At 36.5% G+C, this 16,673-nt stretch overlaps 2 protein-coding genes across 3 annotated transcripts in view; both read left to right on the plus strand.

The window, feature by feature from the left end:
• Positions 1 to 16,673, plus strand: part of LOC121385286 (N-chimaerin-like) — a 51,837-nt gene that overhangs the window by 16,299 nt on the left and 18,865 nt on the right. The window contains exons 2-6 of one of the 2 annotated variants that reach the window (XM_041515906.1): positions 7,376 to 7,417; positions 10,554 to 10,609; positions 14,235 to 14,266; positions 14,700 to 14,813; positions 16,045 to 16,333. In XM_041515906.1, the coding sequence (XP_041371840.1) occupies positions 7,376 to 7,417; positions 10,554 to 10,609; positions 14,235 to 14,266; positions 14,700 to 14,813; positions 16,045 to 16,333 (533 nt within the window). Of the gene's footprint in view, positions 1 to 6,543; positions 7,418 to 10,553; positions 10,610 to 14,234; positions 14,267 to 14,699; positions 14,814 to 16,044; positions 16,334 to 16,673 lie in introns of those variants that run through there. The other variant, XM_041515905.1, reaches the window with a different exon arrangement.
• LOC121385287 lies at positions 1,709 to 3,345 on the plus strand. The gene is made up of 2 exons (XM_041515907.1): positions 1,709 to 2,264; positions 3,211 to 3,345. The coding sequence occupies exons 1-2, from the start codon at positions 1,906 to 1,908 to the stop codon at positions 3,260 to 3,262; spliced, it is 411 nt and encodes a 136-aa protein (XP_041371841.1). The 5' UTR covers positions 1,709 to 1,905; the 3' UTR covers positions 3,263 to 3,345.

Here is a 16,673-nt window from a genome sequence, read left to right on the forward strand (position 1 = left end):
TAATAAACAAGTTATGATCAGATTTATGTCATGAGTGAAATAAGTTTTACTTGTCATGAGCTTTAGCAAGTGAAAAATTAATATATTCTTCAAAAAAAGTAGGGGAACTCTAATAAGAATTTACAATTGGCAAAATTTTAAGGTATATTAGCTGTAGGGAATGGTTATATGATAATAATTGGGCAAACATTACAACTGGTAGTATTACAGTAGGTTTTATGACAACCAAAGATCTTGAAGGACAATTGGGGTCGTGAAATTTGAAAGTAGACTTTTTTTTTATCAGTAAATCGCAAATTCAAACAATAAAAATGACTAAAAACAAAACAATAACAACTGTATGATCAGCAGAATGAATAATATTGACAGAAATAATGTTTCACAGTGATTAATGGACCTTCTTGGAAATTGTCAAAATTGAGAATGACACCCCATGCACCTGTATGGGGCAACTGCATGATGCATGTGCAAACTATGGAATATGCTTCGGTGTTGATAAAGAGACCTGAATGTTCTTTACTAGGATGTCTGTTGTCAAAATGTATGTTCGGTCTAATAGTTGATATTAACATTAATATTTCAGGTTCCCCTACTTTTTTTTTAAGAGTACCGGTATATTATTTCATGAGGGACATACATTTGATAGTAATAGGTACAAAGTCTTTTTTTATATAACCCCAGCTATTTTTTCTCTGTAAAAGCATTTTATTTTCAATACATGTTTCTACAACTTAAATAATTATCTGCTTATGAAGTTTTAAAATCTATATGAATTGTATTAAAATTAATTTTATTTCAAATTTGACAATGAAAACAGAAGGTCATAAATGCAAACTCTTTAAATTATGTGGTGGTTGTATGCTAAACCAATGCAGAATATTTCTCACTAAGAAAATATGAAACCCATTGTGAGTGACTGCTGGGATAAAAATTTGATATATACCGGGTATATATCCCAAGGAAGGGGGTTTGTTGGGTGGGTTTTGGGGGATGAGGGGTTGCACTTCGTATAAAACTGAATGACCACACTGGAAAAGATTCCAAGTATTCGTGAACACTGACATTGCTTGCTGTTGCAGAATGTAGAAAGCAGTGGTGTGAACAATATAGTTCATTCATGTATCAACGCTGAGGTTCAGGTCAGGGTCAAATGCCGGTATGACCTCTATTATACATACATGTACATGACTTGTATTACCATTGGGTCGGGATTTACCTCAGTCAGTTGAGTGTTCGCCTGAGGTTCCAACCAGTGCACCACAATTGGTCAAAGGCTGTGGTATGTGCTATCCTGTCTGTGCTCCCTTACTGACATAGCCCAGGTGTAAAGTGCATGCCTCATGGACGGGTTAATATTGATCTCCATCAGTGATCCATTGGTCCATTTCTGATTCTAGCCAGTGCTGGTATATCAAAGACTGTGGTATGTGCTATCCTGTCTGTAAGTTGGTGCATATTAAACTTCCCTTGCTACTAATGAACAAATTTACTGGATTTCCTCTCTAAGACTAAACCTGTGTCAAAAAATTACCAAATGTTTGATATCCAACAGACGATGTTTAATAAATCATTGTACTCTAGTGGTGTTATTAAAGAAAACAAACTTTATTTTTGTATTACCATGGTACATTTTATTTAAAGGAAAGGTGTAGGCTGGCTCTAATGCCAAATTAAACAAATATGGAGCCTAAAATGAAGAATGATGCAATAAAATGTTTAATGTGTTAACGGGTTTAGGATTAATTGACAATATTAACACGGTTTCTATTTTACGCGCATGGATAAAATAACTACGCGAAAAGCCGCGTGCATTGGCTGTGACGTAGCACGTGAACAGCCAGCCAGTAAACAATATGTGAAACCATGTGCTTTTTGATAGATTTGTTTACATTAGCGCTTTGATCAATGGCTTACCAACCGTTTATGTTTGAGCCCGAACGTTCCGAACATGATAGTGAGTCGGACTTCGACATAGGATTATCTTCAGGCGATAAATTGGAAGAAAATGTCGAAAATATTGCGCGATTGGGAAACCGAGATTGGTGTTTGTGTGGCAACTGCAGACCAATGGACACGGTAAAAGAAAGTATCTGTTGTTTAGAAGTAGACCAAATCGGCGACAAAATGCAAACCACCAACTTGCAGTGCATTCTAGAACATTATGATTTCCCGATTATATGTTTGTATCCAGAAGTGCTCAGGACAGCCCTCGTAGCCAGAGCCGACATACGACGCGATGACTACACAGAACCAGTACCAAATAGGTATGTAGCTTACTATGGTCCGTACCACAGGGAACGCCCTTTTTCATACTATACAATTTACTACAAGTTATTTATTTCTGAACCGATTGGTTTGTAAATTTGCACACAAAAATAGTTAAAAAAAAATGTTATTTTTAAAACGCTTTTACCTTTCTTCTTAGGTCAAACCAAACAGCAATTACTGAATTAGCCCCATTTTTGTTTTAAATTCAAATTTTGGTACATTTCCTTGAAAATTATTAAAATGTGGTCGATTTATGTAATCTTTTATTACTTAAAGACTAAATATGTGCTTTACATACATTTTTATATACTAATTTATTGTGAAACATCTATATTGACCTTGTAACACCGGAGCCTGGCGATCTCGCCCGGGGCGACTTCGCCAGGACTTATTTTCATCGTTAGGCGAAGTTATCATACATATTAGACTTGCTAGAAGACATATATTACAACATATATTATAGTATATATCTACTGTCATTATCAGCATGTTTTTGTGCCAAAACTACAGGGTTATACCACTTATACTACTAGTTTTGTGTTGGCACACGCTGTGGCGAGATCGCCATATTTACTTCCGTGTTGCATGTCTGTTTAGCGAAGTCGCCAGTACATTATAACTCAACAATATTCAAGTTACAAGCTGTTTTATGTTTACTTCATTAAGTAAATACATGTGCAGTAGTCATGTTTTGATTTTCTTGTTGTAAAATGTAATACATTGGTAGTTTACATTTCTGACGATTTCACTTGCAAGCCGGGGCGAGATCGCCAGGATTTTCCAACGGAGCCTGGCGATCTCGCCCCGTGTCGATTTTGTTTTTTCTTGTTTAAGTTTACAGTTTATTATAATAAATACACGTAAAGTACACATTTATGGTTTGTTTCATCATGTAATGTAACATTTTTTAAGTTTACATTTCTTATTATTTCACTTTTTCAGGCTGTGGCGAGATCGTCAGGATTTTCTCAGTGTAGCATTTTTATGTTGGTGAAGTTGTCACACGTTACTACGCAACTATTTGTCATAAGTGCACACTTTGATGTTCAATTTGGTATAATAAATATATGAACAAGACAACATTCATTTATTGTTTTGTTTTTATTGAACAGAACAGAGTGTTTTGTGACAACATAGTTCTTTCGCCGAAGATTATGTACCCATATATACTTTGGTACGTTTTCTCTCTCGCCTGTATCGAGTAATACCCAATGCCTTTGACCCTTCTTGAGTCATTACTACAGTTGACAGCTGCACAAAGGACCATTTTCCATTCATAGAAACGCGATTTCTCGCGAACAAAGATGTAATAACAATTAACTTAATCGATGATAAGAGCTTCCATTATGCGGCCATTACGTGTTTTCCCCACATGGCTGTTTCACCTGTGACGTCACGCATGACTGTTGTAGTGTTACAAAAAGAAGAGTTCCGTTTTTTACTTTCGTACACGGTTGAGCTCGTTTTTAAATATAAATATATATTTTTTTAATTTATATATAATTTTCCCTTATACTTTGTAAGGCTATTAATCCATTTTATATGAAGCCCTGTACGCTCCAGACAAGTGTATGTACAATGTATGTATTATATATGAAAACCCCCCACCACAAAACCAAAACCAAACAAATAAACAAAAACAGAGAAACAAAACAAGGAAACTGTTAGGTTTGTCATTGGATTTATGTTGAGGATTATATATGTACCAAAAGTCATCTTCATGTATTTATCCTCAATTCCCGGAGTAATCAGAACATGTGCAATGCATATACATATAGTGTTGATAAACATGTTATAATAAATTCCTGAAGGGAGATAAAAGGTTACAATACTTTTTTAATCATGTAATATATATAACTAGACTGTGATTTCTAAGTTTTACAGACCTGCCTCAGTGGCGTCGTGGTTAGACCATCGGTCCACAGGCTGGTAGGTACTGGGTTCGGATCCCAGTCGAGCCATGGGATTTTTAATCCAGATACCGACTCCAAACCCTGAGTGAGTGCTCCGCAAGGCTCAATGGGTAGGTGTAAACCACTTGCACCGACCAGTGATCCATAACTGATTCAACAAAGGCCATGGTTTGTGCTATCCTGCCTGTGGGAAGCGCAAATAAAAGATCCCTTGCTGCTAATCAGAAAGAGTAGCCCATGTAGTGGCGACAGCGGGTTTCCTCTCAAAATCTGTGTGGTCCTTAACCATATGTCTGACGCCATATAACTGTAAATAAAATGTGTTGAGTGCGTCGTTAAATAAAACATTTCTTTCTTTTTTCTGAGTTTTACAATGGACTGCATAATGTTGATAATCGTGAGCTGTACTTAGACTAGTGGTTTTACAATGGATTGCATAATGTTGATAATTGTGAGTTTTTACTTAGACTGTGGTTTTACAATGGACTGCATAATGTTGATAATCGTGAGTTATACTTAGACTGTGTGGTTTTACAATGGACTGTAGTGTTGATAATTATATGTTATAGTTAATAGTTAGACTGATTTTACAATGGACTGTGTAGTGTTGATAATTGTATGTTATAGTTCGACTGTGTGATTTTACAATGGACTTTAGTGTTGATAATTGTATGTTATAGTTAGACTGTGTGATTTTACAATGGACTGTAGTGTTGATAATTGTATGTTATAGTTCGACTGTGTGATTTTACAGTGGACTAGTGTTGATAATTGTATGTTATAGTTAGACTGTGATTTTACAATGGACTGTGTAGTGTTGATAATTGTATGTTATAGTTAGACTGTGTGATTTTACAATGGACTGTGTAGTGTTGATAATTGTATGTTATAGTTAGACTGGTTTTACAGTGGACTGTAGTGTCGATAATTGTATGTTATAGCCCAACTATGTGATTTTACAATGGACTGTGTAGTGTTGATAATTGTATGTTATAGTCCAACTGTGTGATTTTACAATGGACTGTGTAGTGTTGATAATTGCATGTTATAGTTAGACTGGTTTTACAGTGGACTTTGTAGTGTTGATAATTGTGTGTTATGATTAGACTGTGATTTTACAATGGACTGTAGTGTTGATAATTGTATGTTATAGGTAGACTGGTTTTACAGTACATATGTGGACTGTAGTGTTGTTAATTGTATGTTATAGTTAGACTGGTTTTACAGTGGACTGTGTAGTGTTGATAATTGTATGTTATAGTTAGACTGACCATGGTTTTACAGTGGACTGTGTAGTGTTGATAATTGTATGTTATAGTTTGACTGTGTGATTTTACAATGGACTGTGTAGTGTTGATAATTGTATGTTATGGTTAGACTGTGTGATTTTACAATGGACTGTTAGACTGGTTTTGCATTGGCCTGTGTAGTGTTGATTATTGTGTCTTATACACATGTAGTTAGACTACAACAGTTGTGGTTTTACATTGGATTGTGTAGTGTTGATAATTGTATACTAGTAGTTTGACTGGTGGTGTGTTGATACATGTAATTGTGTCTTATAGTTAGATTATATAGTACAACGGGTGTGTTTTTGTAATGGACTGTTTAGTGTGGATAATTGTGTCTTTATGTGTGGTTTTGCATTGAACTGTGTAGTGTGGATAATTGTGTCTTATAGTTACACTGGTTTTACAATGGACTGTGTAGTGTTGATAATTGTGTCTTATAGTTACACTGGTTTTACAATGACCTGTGTAGTGTGGATAATTGTCTTATAGTTACACCGGTTTTACAATGACCTGTGTAGTGTGGATAATTGTGTCTTATAGTTACACCGGTTTTACAATGACCTGTGTAGTGTGGATAATTGTGTCTTATAGTTACACCGGTTTTACAATGGACTGTGTAGTGTTCATAATTGTGTCTTATAGTTACACCGGTTTTACAATGACCTGTGTAGTGTGGATAATTGTGTCTTATAGTTACACCAGTTTTACAATGACCTGTGTAGTGTGGATAATTGTGTCTTATAGTTACACCGGTTTTACAATGACCTGTGTAGTGTTGATATTTGTGTGTTATGATAGACTGTGGTTTTACAATGGACTGAGTTGTGTTGATTATTGTTATATAGTTAGACTGTGTGTTTTTACAATAGACTGTGTAGTGTTGATAATTGTGTATTATAGTTAGACTGTGTGTTTTTACAATGGACTGTGTAGTGTTGATATTTGTGTGTTATAGTTAGACTGTGTGTTTTTACAATGGACTGTAGTGTGGATAAGTGTGTATTATAGTTAGACTGTGTGCTGTTACATTGGACTGTTTTACACTGTGATTTTACATTGGACTGTATAGTGTTGATAATTTTATGTTATAATTAGACTTGTTTTACAATGGTCTGTGTAGTGTTGATAATTGTGTGTTATAATTAGACTGTGGTTTTACAATTGATTGTCATTTGTGTAGTGTTGATAATCATGTGTTATAGTTAGGCTGTGATTTTACAATGGACTGTAGTGTTGATAATCATGTGTTATAGTTAGGCTGTGGTTTTACAATGGACTAGTGTTGATAACCATGTGGTTGTACAGTGTTATTACATGTTACAATGAATATGTAAATTGTAGTGTTATCATTATAATACAACTATATTACAATGCACTGTATAGTGTTAATTATACAAGTTACAATGTACTGTCCAGTGTTAATTAATGTGGTTTGTAACTACAGGTGATTCCCGGAGGAAGATAATCGTGTACAGTACTTTTGATAATGGTGTTTTGTACATGTAGCTAGAGGTGATTCCTTGAGGAAGATAAATATACATGTATGTGTACAGTACTGTGATAACGGTGTTTTGTACATGTAGCTTGAGGTGATTGCCGGAGGAAGATATAACTGTAAACGTGTACAGTGTACAGTACTTTGATAACTGTGTTTTGTACATGTAGCTTGAGGTGATTCCCAAAGGAAGATAACTGTGTTTTGTACATGTAGCTTGAGGTGATTCCCGGAGGAAGATAAACGTGTACAGTGTACCGTACTTTGATACGGGTGTTTTATACATGTAGCTAGACTGTGTGCTCGTGTTGTGATGGACTATATGGTGGTTGAGACTGTGAGGCGGTCGCACCGCGGTGGTCGTCGCCATCGACAACACAATTACGACTATGTTACTGTACTTTCAGATGGGGAAGAGAGTCAGCCGCTGCCCACATGGAAGACGTACCGTGAGTACAGTTTGTCCTTTTACTGCAGCACCACTTTTACTCATTCATTTTATTTTTTATTTTTTTATATTTTATTTTTTTTATTTTCTTTTTACTTCTTTTTTTGTGGGTTTTTTATCTTCTTTTTTTTTTGTGTATCGACTTTTAATTTTGTTTAGATTTTTATTTTATTTTTTCCTTCATCACTGATTGGTATGTGTCTGTGTTTTCTTTGTCTATGTTTGTGTTTATTTCACTTCTACCAAGAAAAGATAATTTTCTTCACTGTTCTTACTGATTTTATTTCTGGTTTTATCTTCTTCTTTTTTTATCTTTTTGGCTTTTCACTTTATTTAGTTGTACAAAAAAACACTTTTATTACTGAATTGTGTGTGTGTATGTGTATGTGTCTGTGTTTATTTCATTTCCAAGGTTTCTGTCAGAGGGTACGGAGGGTAAAATTATGTACCCTAAAATCTTTGAAATTAATGGATATATTTCTACAATTTTTAGATAAATGACAGTAAGAGAACTGCTGTTTAAAATTTGTCCAAGTACATAAAATGCAGTGTTCAATTATAAAACATTCAAACACAAAAACCACCAATTAGGTGCACTTATGATCTGTTTTGTTTTTATTACAAACTCTCGAATTATTATCTGGCAAAAAGCTTCACTTCTACAAAGAAAGAGGCCGTTAAAACAGTAAAATGTAAAATGTGGCTTCCCACCCTATATACAAGTACTGTTTTGTATCTTTCCCTTCAAACAGTCGTAAACAGACAGTAAGTGAGAGAGAGAAGAAAGAGGCCGTTAAAACAATATTGTAAAATGTGGCTTCCCACCCTACATACAAGTACTGTTTTGTATCTTTCCCTTCAAACAGTCGTAAACAGACAGTAAGTGAGAGAGAGAAGAAAGAGGCCGTTAAAACAATATTGTAAAATGTGGCTTCCCACCCTACATACAAGTACTGTTTTGTATCTTTCCCTTCAAACAGTCGTAAACAGACAGTAAGTGAGAGAGAGAAGAAAGAGGCCGTTAAAACAATATTGTAAAATGTGGCTTCCCACCCTACATATAAGTACTGTTTTGTATCTTCCCCTTCAAACAGTCGTAAACAGACAGTAAGTGAGAGAGAGATGTTAATCTGTATTAATTTGATATTGTTTAGAAGACTATGGGCTGAATGAATTTACGATGTCTGTTCTTAGGTGTTTAGGCATTGTAAGTGTACATGTATGTAGTTACACAAATGTAAGATTAAAACAGCCATTGTAAATGTACATGTATGTAGTTACACGAATGTAAGATTAAAACAGCCATTGTAAATTCGGCCTTACGTGTATATTCGTGTTGTATACATCACCATGTCATGATGTGTGGTTACTGTGCCTGCTCAGGTAACAGGAAGAAGTATGTCAAGTGCCGGATGACTTGATAAAACCTGACCTAGATTTGCTGTGGTGGGGTTGAGGAAGTGAAGCTGAAATTGTCTGTATAGTTGTAATCACATTAGACTGAACTAACCCATCTATATACATGTACACTCTGTTTGCATCAAAAGGGAACCTACATGTACACACATGTACGGCTACAAAACTTTTCACCAAATTACTTATTAAAACTTCAAAAATTGCTGGACCCAGTTATATTTCAAAATAAAATCAAATTTTCTAACAAAGTATTAATTATTTCATCAAATTAAAATAAAATTTGTTGTTGGTTAATCGGGCAAGAGGCAGAGATTTCCCTGGTCAACCAATGAAATATTTGGCATGTAAGTCTGCAATGAATAATGCAAAAACTTCTGTTTAAACATTGTTATGTTTTAAACCCATACATGTACAAACTCTAGAAAAGAAAAATTCAATAAATTTAAAAAAAAGTTGCTTAACAAATTACCATCAAACAGAAAAGCCAAGGTAAAGTAACTGCATTTCTGTACTAATTAAGTGTAGCTTCTGTGTGCAACATGTACAAGTGTATGTATATCAAGTAACAGTCGACTTGCAATTACCTTCATTGGCTGGTCCAGTTCATTGTCTCAGCTCTGAGTTAAAAATGAGATTTAAACTACAGGCATACAGTTTGTTAGGAATATTTTTTTAATTTACTGTATTGGATTTGTTTGTAGAAATATATTATTACAAGTTGGTACGGGTTTAAAACTAAATAATATGTTCCCGTTCCAGTCAGTGTCCTGTGGTTATATGAAAGGCCATGATAGTACATGTAGGTGCCTTTCTGATTACTGTAAATCATAAAATATTAGTGATCTTAACATTTAGAACATTCAAATAAGTGAAATATTAGCGACATTAGATCTTAGTTGAGGTCATATCAGAAACTGAAAAAAAATTAAATTCTCAAGCTGTAGGATCAGGTTAAATAATACTGTTGATCTATTTTGATTTTATGCAGCTTACAGACAGCTTGATTTTAGTAGAAAATTGCAGAATGTGCATGCTGACTAACTGTTGTTGTTTGCTATCTATTTTGGTTTAATCAGTCGATTCTAACCATTATTGTGTGTTTAATTCACCGACAATTCAGTCACACAAACATTTTTTTGGACGGTCTGTAGTACGTCTCTGTAAATATAGCTGGTAGCTAAATTTGCTAAAGTTTTATGCTCGTGAACATTTCATGATTTGCAGCTGTATTATAAATTGCATATAAAAATATTTTACTGATCGTTGATGTGAGTAACCTGCACAATGGCAGCAGCTGTCTGTGTCAGAGGAACCGATATGTTAGACACCAAAGAGAAGGAGTTTAAAATGTGCTGAGGTGGCATTAAACAAACATTCCTTTCTTTTCCATTCCTATCAGGCTTTTTGTCACTTAGAAGAAGATAAAGGAGTGAACATTTGATTTATGACACAACATATTTTGAGAGGCAGGAGTCCGCAACACCTGTCCTAGGTGCATGGGTCCACGTAATAAACCACTTTGGTGGACCTACTCTCCAGGTGGTGGGGTTATAAAGTCGAACCTTTTCCGTGGACCCACTATCTGGTTGCCTGGAGTTATAGGGTCGATCCTTTTCTGTCAACCCTCTCTGTGGGTGGTTGGGTCATAGGCTGGGACCACTTCTGTCTAGAGTGTACAGGTTCATACAGTGATGTGTTTGTCTTCTCTAATTTGTTTTCAGTGTACACACTACAGCAGGAAGCGCCTCAGCCTAGAAGGATTATTTGCCAAAGAGAGGTGAGTACAAAAACTGAGCTGAGCCAGTTTACCTCGTCACACGCTGATATTGCTAATTTATTTCTGTGAATTTCACACAGAGCAATTGCTCTCCTACATAATTTCGGTACAGCAGTTCATTGCACACCATCAATTTTCAGACCATAAACTCTGCTGACAACTTTAATATACCCAGTAATCAAAACCATGGAGAGGGCAATAGTCCACTCACAAATTACCACCTGGCACTTTGACCAGCTTAGATGGTGGTCAAGCTGCTCATTTCAGAGATAATGGGTAGTGTCTATAACTACCCTAGTTCCACACAAAATTTGAGTACTTTTTATACGATCATCTATGGGTCGTATTATGGTATGGCATTGTCTGTTCGTCCATACATCCGTCTGTTAACGTTTTCTTGTCCAGACCATATCTTGCATACACATGCATACAGGACCATCAAACCTCAAATGTAGGAACAATTTGGGATGGTGGTTGGTCCAAAACAAACTGTTCATCCATCCCATTGCAATTTCACATAATTACAATTGAATCATACCCGTAACATATTCATTAATATAGATATGGTTTTCCATCAAACTCCTGGTGGGCGTATCATGTACCACACTGGTGCTCTTGTTTTACAGGTACCCCATACATGTTTCAAGCACACGGCTACTTGACACAGTGGTACTAGATAAAATAAAATTGCAAATTTTTTCCCCAGATGAAACGTTAACTTCTCTAACAAAAGTTGAATGCACCTCCAACTTTGACCCTTTGACTTCCATTGTACAGTGCCAGTGTTGTGACATGTTCGTAAACTTATTGATTTAAATAACAATGTGGAGAGAACAACATTTCAGTAGTTTCTAGAAAATCACAAACCCCCCATTGGATGAGACACTGATGCATGTATTTTTATCATGAATGACATTTTACTGAAAAGAGCTTCCTTTTCGATCATCTAAGTCAAATTGACCAATTAGATCCATTTTCAATTTCGATGAATCACTCCAAATTATGCATCAAATTACCTTCACAAAATTATGCATCAAATTACCTTCACAAAATTATGCATCAAATTACCTTCACAAAATTATGCATCCTTTTCTGTTTTGACTTAATCCTATGGAGGGGGGCAATGTAGCCCACTGGTAAAGCACTCACTTTATGTGTGGTTGGTCTGGGATCGATCCCTGTCGGTGGGCCCATTGGGCCATTCTCGTTCCAGCCAGTGCATCACGCCTGGTATATCAAAGGTTGTCATATGTGCTATTCTGCCTGTGGGATGGTGCATATAAAAGAATTAAGATCAGGGGTGCAGAAATGGAAAATATTTCACTAGCCCGTCGGACCAGAACCAAGCAAAATTTACTAGTCCGCCAGAATTTCTACTAGTCTGCCAGCCTATAGAACAATATATTAATTATTATTTTTTAACAATATCTTTATAATAGCATGCACAGTACCTCCTAGCATTTTCACCCACTTCATGGGCTCAGTTTACGTCCAGCTATTTTACCAACCCTCTGAACACAAAACACACATGTATTGATAACCAAAACATTGAGGACACTTGGTAAGCAATCTAATTAAAATTAGCTCCACTATTACATGTGGATCTAAAGACAGCCAGTTGGAGCTCATGTCCACCAATCAAAACCTTACTTGCAGAATCCTGCCAGTGATTTAAAAATAATTAGAAAAAATTCCGAATTATCCTGAGGGTATACGACATGTTTCGTGTGAATTACGAATGCCTTAAAACATGTTTTATTTTATAAAATAAATAATTTGTAATGTAAAACTGAAGACTGATTTAGTTTTTTTTTAATTTTATAAATAAATAAATAATTTTTAATGTAAAATTGAAGACTAATAACCCACCCCGTACGTATTGGTATAGTTCGCTGTACTGCGGCGTGTTGTTAGTTTTAAATCACTGGCAGGATTCTGCAAGTAAGGTTTTGATTGGTGGACATGAGCTCCAACTGGCTGTCTTTAGATCCACATGTAATAGTGGAGCTAATTTTAATTAGATTGCTTGGTAAGTGATCAAGATCCACGTGGCAAACGAACTAAATCAGACTCAAAAGCTGTTAGTCAAGACTATGTTTTTCACATTTCTTTCTTATAGATTCACAAAATTCAAGTAACATCCCGCAAGTATTTAACAGAAAAATAAATTGAAAACACATCGGTAACATATTTTCATTAGAAGTAAATCATTTGTAGGAACTATTGACCTTTGACCGGCTCGTTTCTGAGGAATGAGACTAAATCGAAATTACTATCAAAACGGAACCATTTTCGTATTGTTGTGGGGTGGGGTTTTTTTTGTGGTGGGGGGTGTTGGGTTGGTTTTGGGGTTTTCTTATTTATTAATTTATTTTATTTATTTATTTAAAAATATTTTTGGTGGGTGGGTGGGTGTATTTGGTTGGGGTTTTGTGTTGGGGTTTTTTGTTGTTAGCTATAACAGCATTTCAATGTATCAATAAGCGAAAATGGTGTTAGGGTGTTAAAACCTGAAAATGTTTGGTCCGAACATCCATTATTAAATGTTGCATAATTAAACAACACATGTTTGTAATGACGTTTTAGCCATATATTTAATTTTGTGCTTTCGTTTAAGCTATATAATTATAGCCACAGATTTTAGTGCCGTTTGAGCAAACGCTAGGTTCCATTTTGTCCAATTTGGTTCAGTTTTCATTTAGGGCCGTTTTCATGGTTCTAATTTCGCTATAACCCATTTCCGGAATATCGTGCTTGCGCAGTTTGGAACTCCGAAGTAGCCTATTGGCAATATGCCATTATACGGTTACATGTATCATTGTGTATTTCGTCATCATTCTGAACCGTTTGTTTGAATAGTTTGGAATTCTGGCATGGCTGATGCGAAGTCGTGGATTTATTGCAAAAAAAAAAAAAAAAAGTAATAATATAACAAATAAATAAAATCCGGTCAGACCCCCCTCCAGATCGCCCGTCGGACTGGTAGTTGCATTTTTTTATTCGTCCGTCAGAATTTTTACTCGCATTTGGCGAGCGGGCGAGCACTTTCTGCACCCCAGAAGATACCTTGCTACTAATGCAAAAATGTGGCAGGTTTCCTCTCTAAGACTATATGTCCAAATTGTCAAATGTTTGACATCCAATAGTCCATGATTAATAAATAAATGTGCTCTAATGGTGTTGTTAAAAAAAAAAAAAACTTTAAAAAAAAATCCTACACGACATTTCCAAATTCAGTAACACCAACCCTAGCCTGGTACTGACCCTGGGCAGACTGCTTGTGCTTCCTTACACATGCCAGTGTGGGCAACCCCACTCTCTCTCTCCCTCCCCCCCCCCCCCCCCCCCAAACCTTTTTCTGTCCTGGATGGAGGAGCTGGCATGGGTCGACATCTGCACCCATAACAGGTGTGCGCTACAACATGACCTTTACTGAAACAATGCTTATACATGTAAAAGTCATTTGTGATCAAAACTTGCTAAAGAAAAATAATATCACACTAGCAAAGAATTAATCATTGGCAAGCATTTACTTTAAGTTTGTTGAATGTGTAAATCTCTTGAATGAAAACCAATTTTCTTGTTTCAAGTCTAATTTGTCTTTGTTATTAATTTGTCATTTCAGGTTCTGTACAAACCACATTTCTATGGCAAAGAGTAAGTAAACTATCTTTATATTAATGGATTACTGAAGAACAAAAGAAATGCAGCTATATATTTTTTTTCTTCTTGATACAGAATTAATTTGACCGTAACAGAGCAAGACGGACATGTGTACAGTTATGATGCATTCATTATGGACAATATCAAACTGCACAATCTGTGCCTACTAAACAGTTACTAGTCAAATATTTCCATTCTAATACAACAACAACAATCCTGTGTTTGACTTTAAATGGCTTTACATCAATCATTTTCGAGTTAGCTGATAAAAGGGGTTACTGTCATGGGACATGTAAATTTAAGTGGTAAATGTATGGTAATATCTTAAAGGGCTCCCTGTAATCTAAGTTAGGTGAACAATTAATTATTTCCCCCAGTTTGTTTTCACATTGAGGTCAGTGACAGATCTGTGTTTTGTGTGTTGCAGGTTTCACGGGAACATAAGTCGTGAGGAGACGGATCAGCTATTGAGTGAGGGAGACGGGTGTTATCTCGTCCGCAAGAGTGAACGGGCGCCAGACGCATTTACACTGGCCATCAGGTCTCACACTACACTTATAGTTACACTAGTCTCACACCACACTTATAGTTACACTGGTCATCAGATCTCACACCACACTTATAGTTACACTGGCCATCAGGTCTCACACCACACTTATATTTACACTGGCTCTCAGGTCTCACACCACACTTATAGTTACACTGGCCATCAGGTCTCACACTACACTTATATTTACACTGGCTATCAGGTCTCACACCACACTTATAGTTACACTGGCCATCAGGTCTCACACCACACTTATAGATACACTGGCCATCAGGTCTCACACCACACTTATAGATACACTGGTCTCACACCACACTTATAGCTACACTGGCCATCAGGTCTCACACCACACTTATATTTACACTGGCCATCAGGTCTTACACCACACTTATAGTTACACTGGCCATCAGGTCTCACACTACACTTATATTTACACTGGCTATCAGGTCTCACACCACACTTATAGTTACACTGGCCATCAGGTCTCATACCACACTTATATTTATACTGGCTTTCAGGTCTCACACCACACATATAGTTACACTGGTCTTACACCACACTTATAGTTACACTGGCCATCAGGTCTCATACCACACTTATATTTATACTGGCTGTCAGGTCTCACACCATACATATAGTTACACTGGTCTCACACCAGACTTATATTTACACTGGCCATCAGGTCTCACACCAGACTTATAGTTACACTGGCCATCAGGTCTCCAGGTCTCACACCAGTGACACCACACTTACAATTATACTGCTGTCATACCACATTTATATTTACACAGGTCTCGTACCATCAGGTCCAAAATTATACTTATAGTTATACTGGCCATCAGCTCTCAAAACACTATTTTTAATATGTACTGTTTATATATCATCTGATTGTTTAATGTACACTGAAGTTTCTTTATACTTGTGGATGGATGTACATGTATGGATCCATTTATGGATCCATTTAGAAAATACCTTTGTCTTAACAACATGATAGATACATGTAGACTCTCCAGTTTGCTTTTTGGTGGCCCTGTTATGAAATGTATTTATTGTGTTTACTTCTGTTGGAATTCTGATGTCAGCTTCTTGTCTTTTATTTGTACTTTCACTTTCATTTCAGTTTGAATGGAAAAACAAAAGACTTCAAAACTGTGTTAAAAGGGAAAACACTTTATTGGCAAGAAGCATATCTTGTCTTTTATCTCTGTGTTCACTGTTGTTTCAGATTCAATGGAGAAACAAAGAACTTCAAGTTGTATTACGAGGGAAAGCACTTCGTGGGCGAGAAGCGTTTCGACACGGTACACGATCTCGTCGCGGACGGGCTCATCCACTTCTACATTGAGCTGCGCGCAGCCGACTACATCTCATCGCTGTCGAATGAGTCGAACTACGAGGAGTCCCCGTACCTCGCCTACAACTACAAGTCCAAGTACCGCACGAAGAGCCGAGCTGCCCGCCGCATCGACCTCACCGACGGGCAGGACGCTGACAGGCTCCAAGTGGACACACCGGTCAGTCACTTGGCTCACTTGAAAAGATATTTACTACCCATAGGCATGGATGAGTCCTGTCCACCCAGGTCAGTCACTTGGCTCACTTGAAGAGAGAGAAATATTTACTTCCTATAGGAATGGATGAGTCTTGTCCATCCAGGTCAGTCACTTGGCTCACTTGAAGAGAGAGAAATATTTACTTCCTATAGGAATGGATGAGTCTTGTCCACCCAGGTCAGTCACTTGGCTCACTTGAAGAGAGAGAAATATTTACTTCCTATAGGAATGAATGAGTCTTGTCCACCCAGGTCAGTCACTTGGCTCACTTGAAGAGAGAGAAATATTTACTTCCTATAGA

This window comes from Gigantopelta aegis, chromosome 11 (genome assembly GCF_016097555.1).
Source record: "Gigantopelta aegis isolate Gae_Host chromosome 11, Gae_host_genome, whole genome shotgun sequence".
Classification (NCBI taxonomy): Eukaryota; Metazoa; Mollusca; class Gastropoda; order Neomphalida; family Peltospiridae; genus Gigantopelta; species Gigantopelta aegis.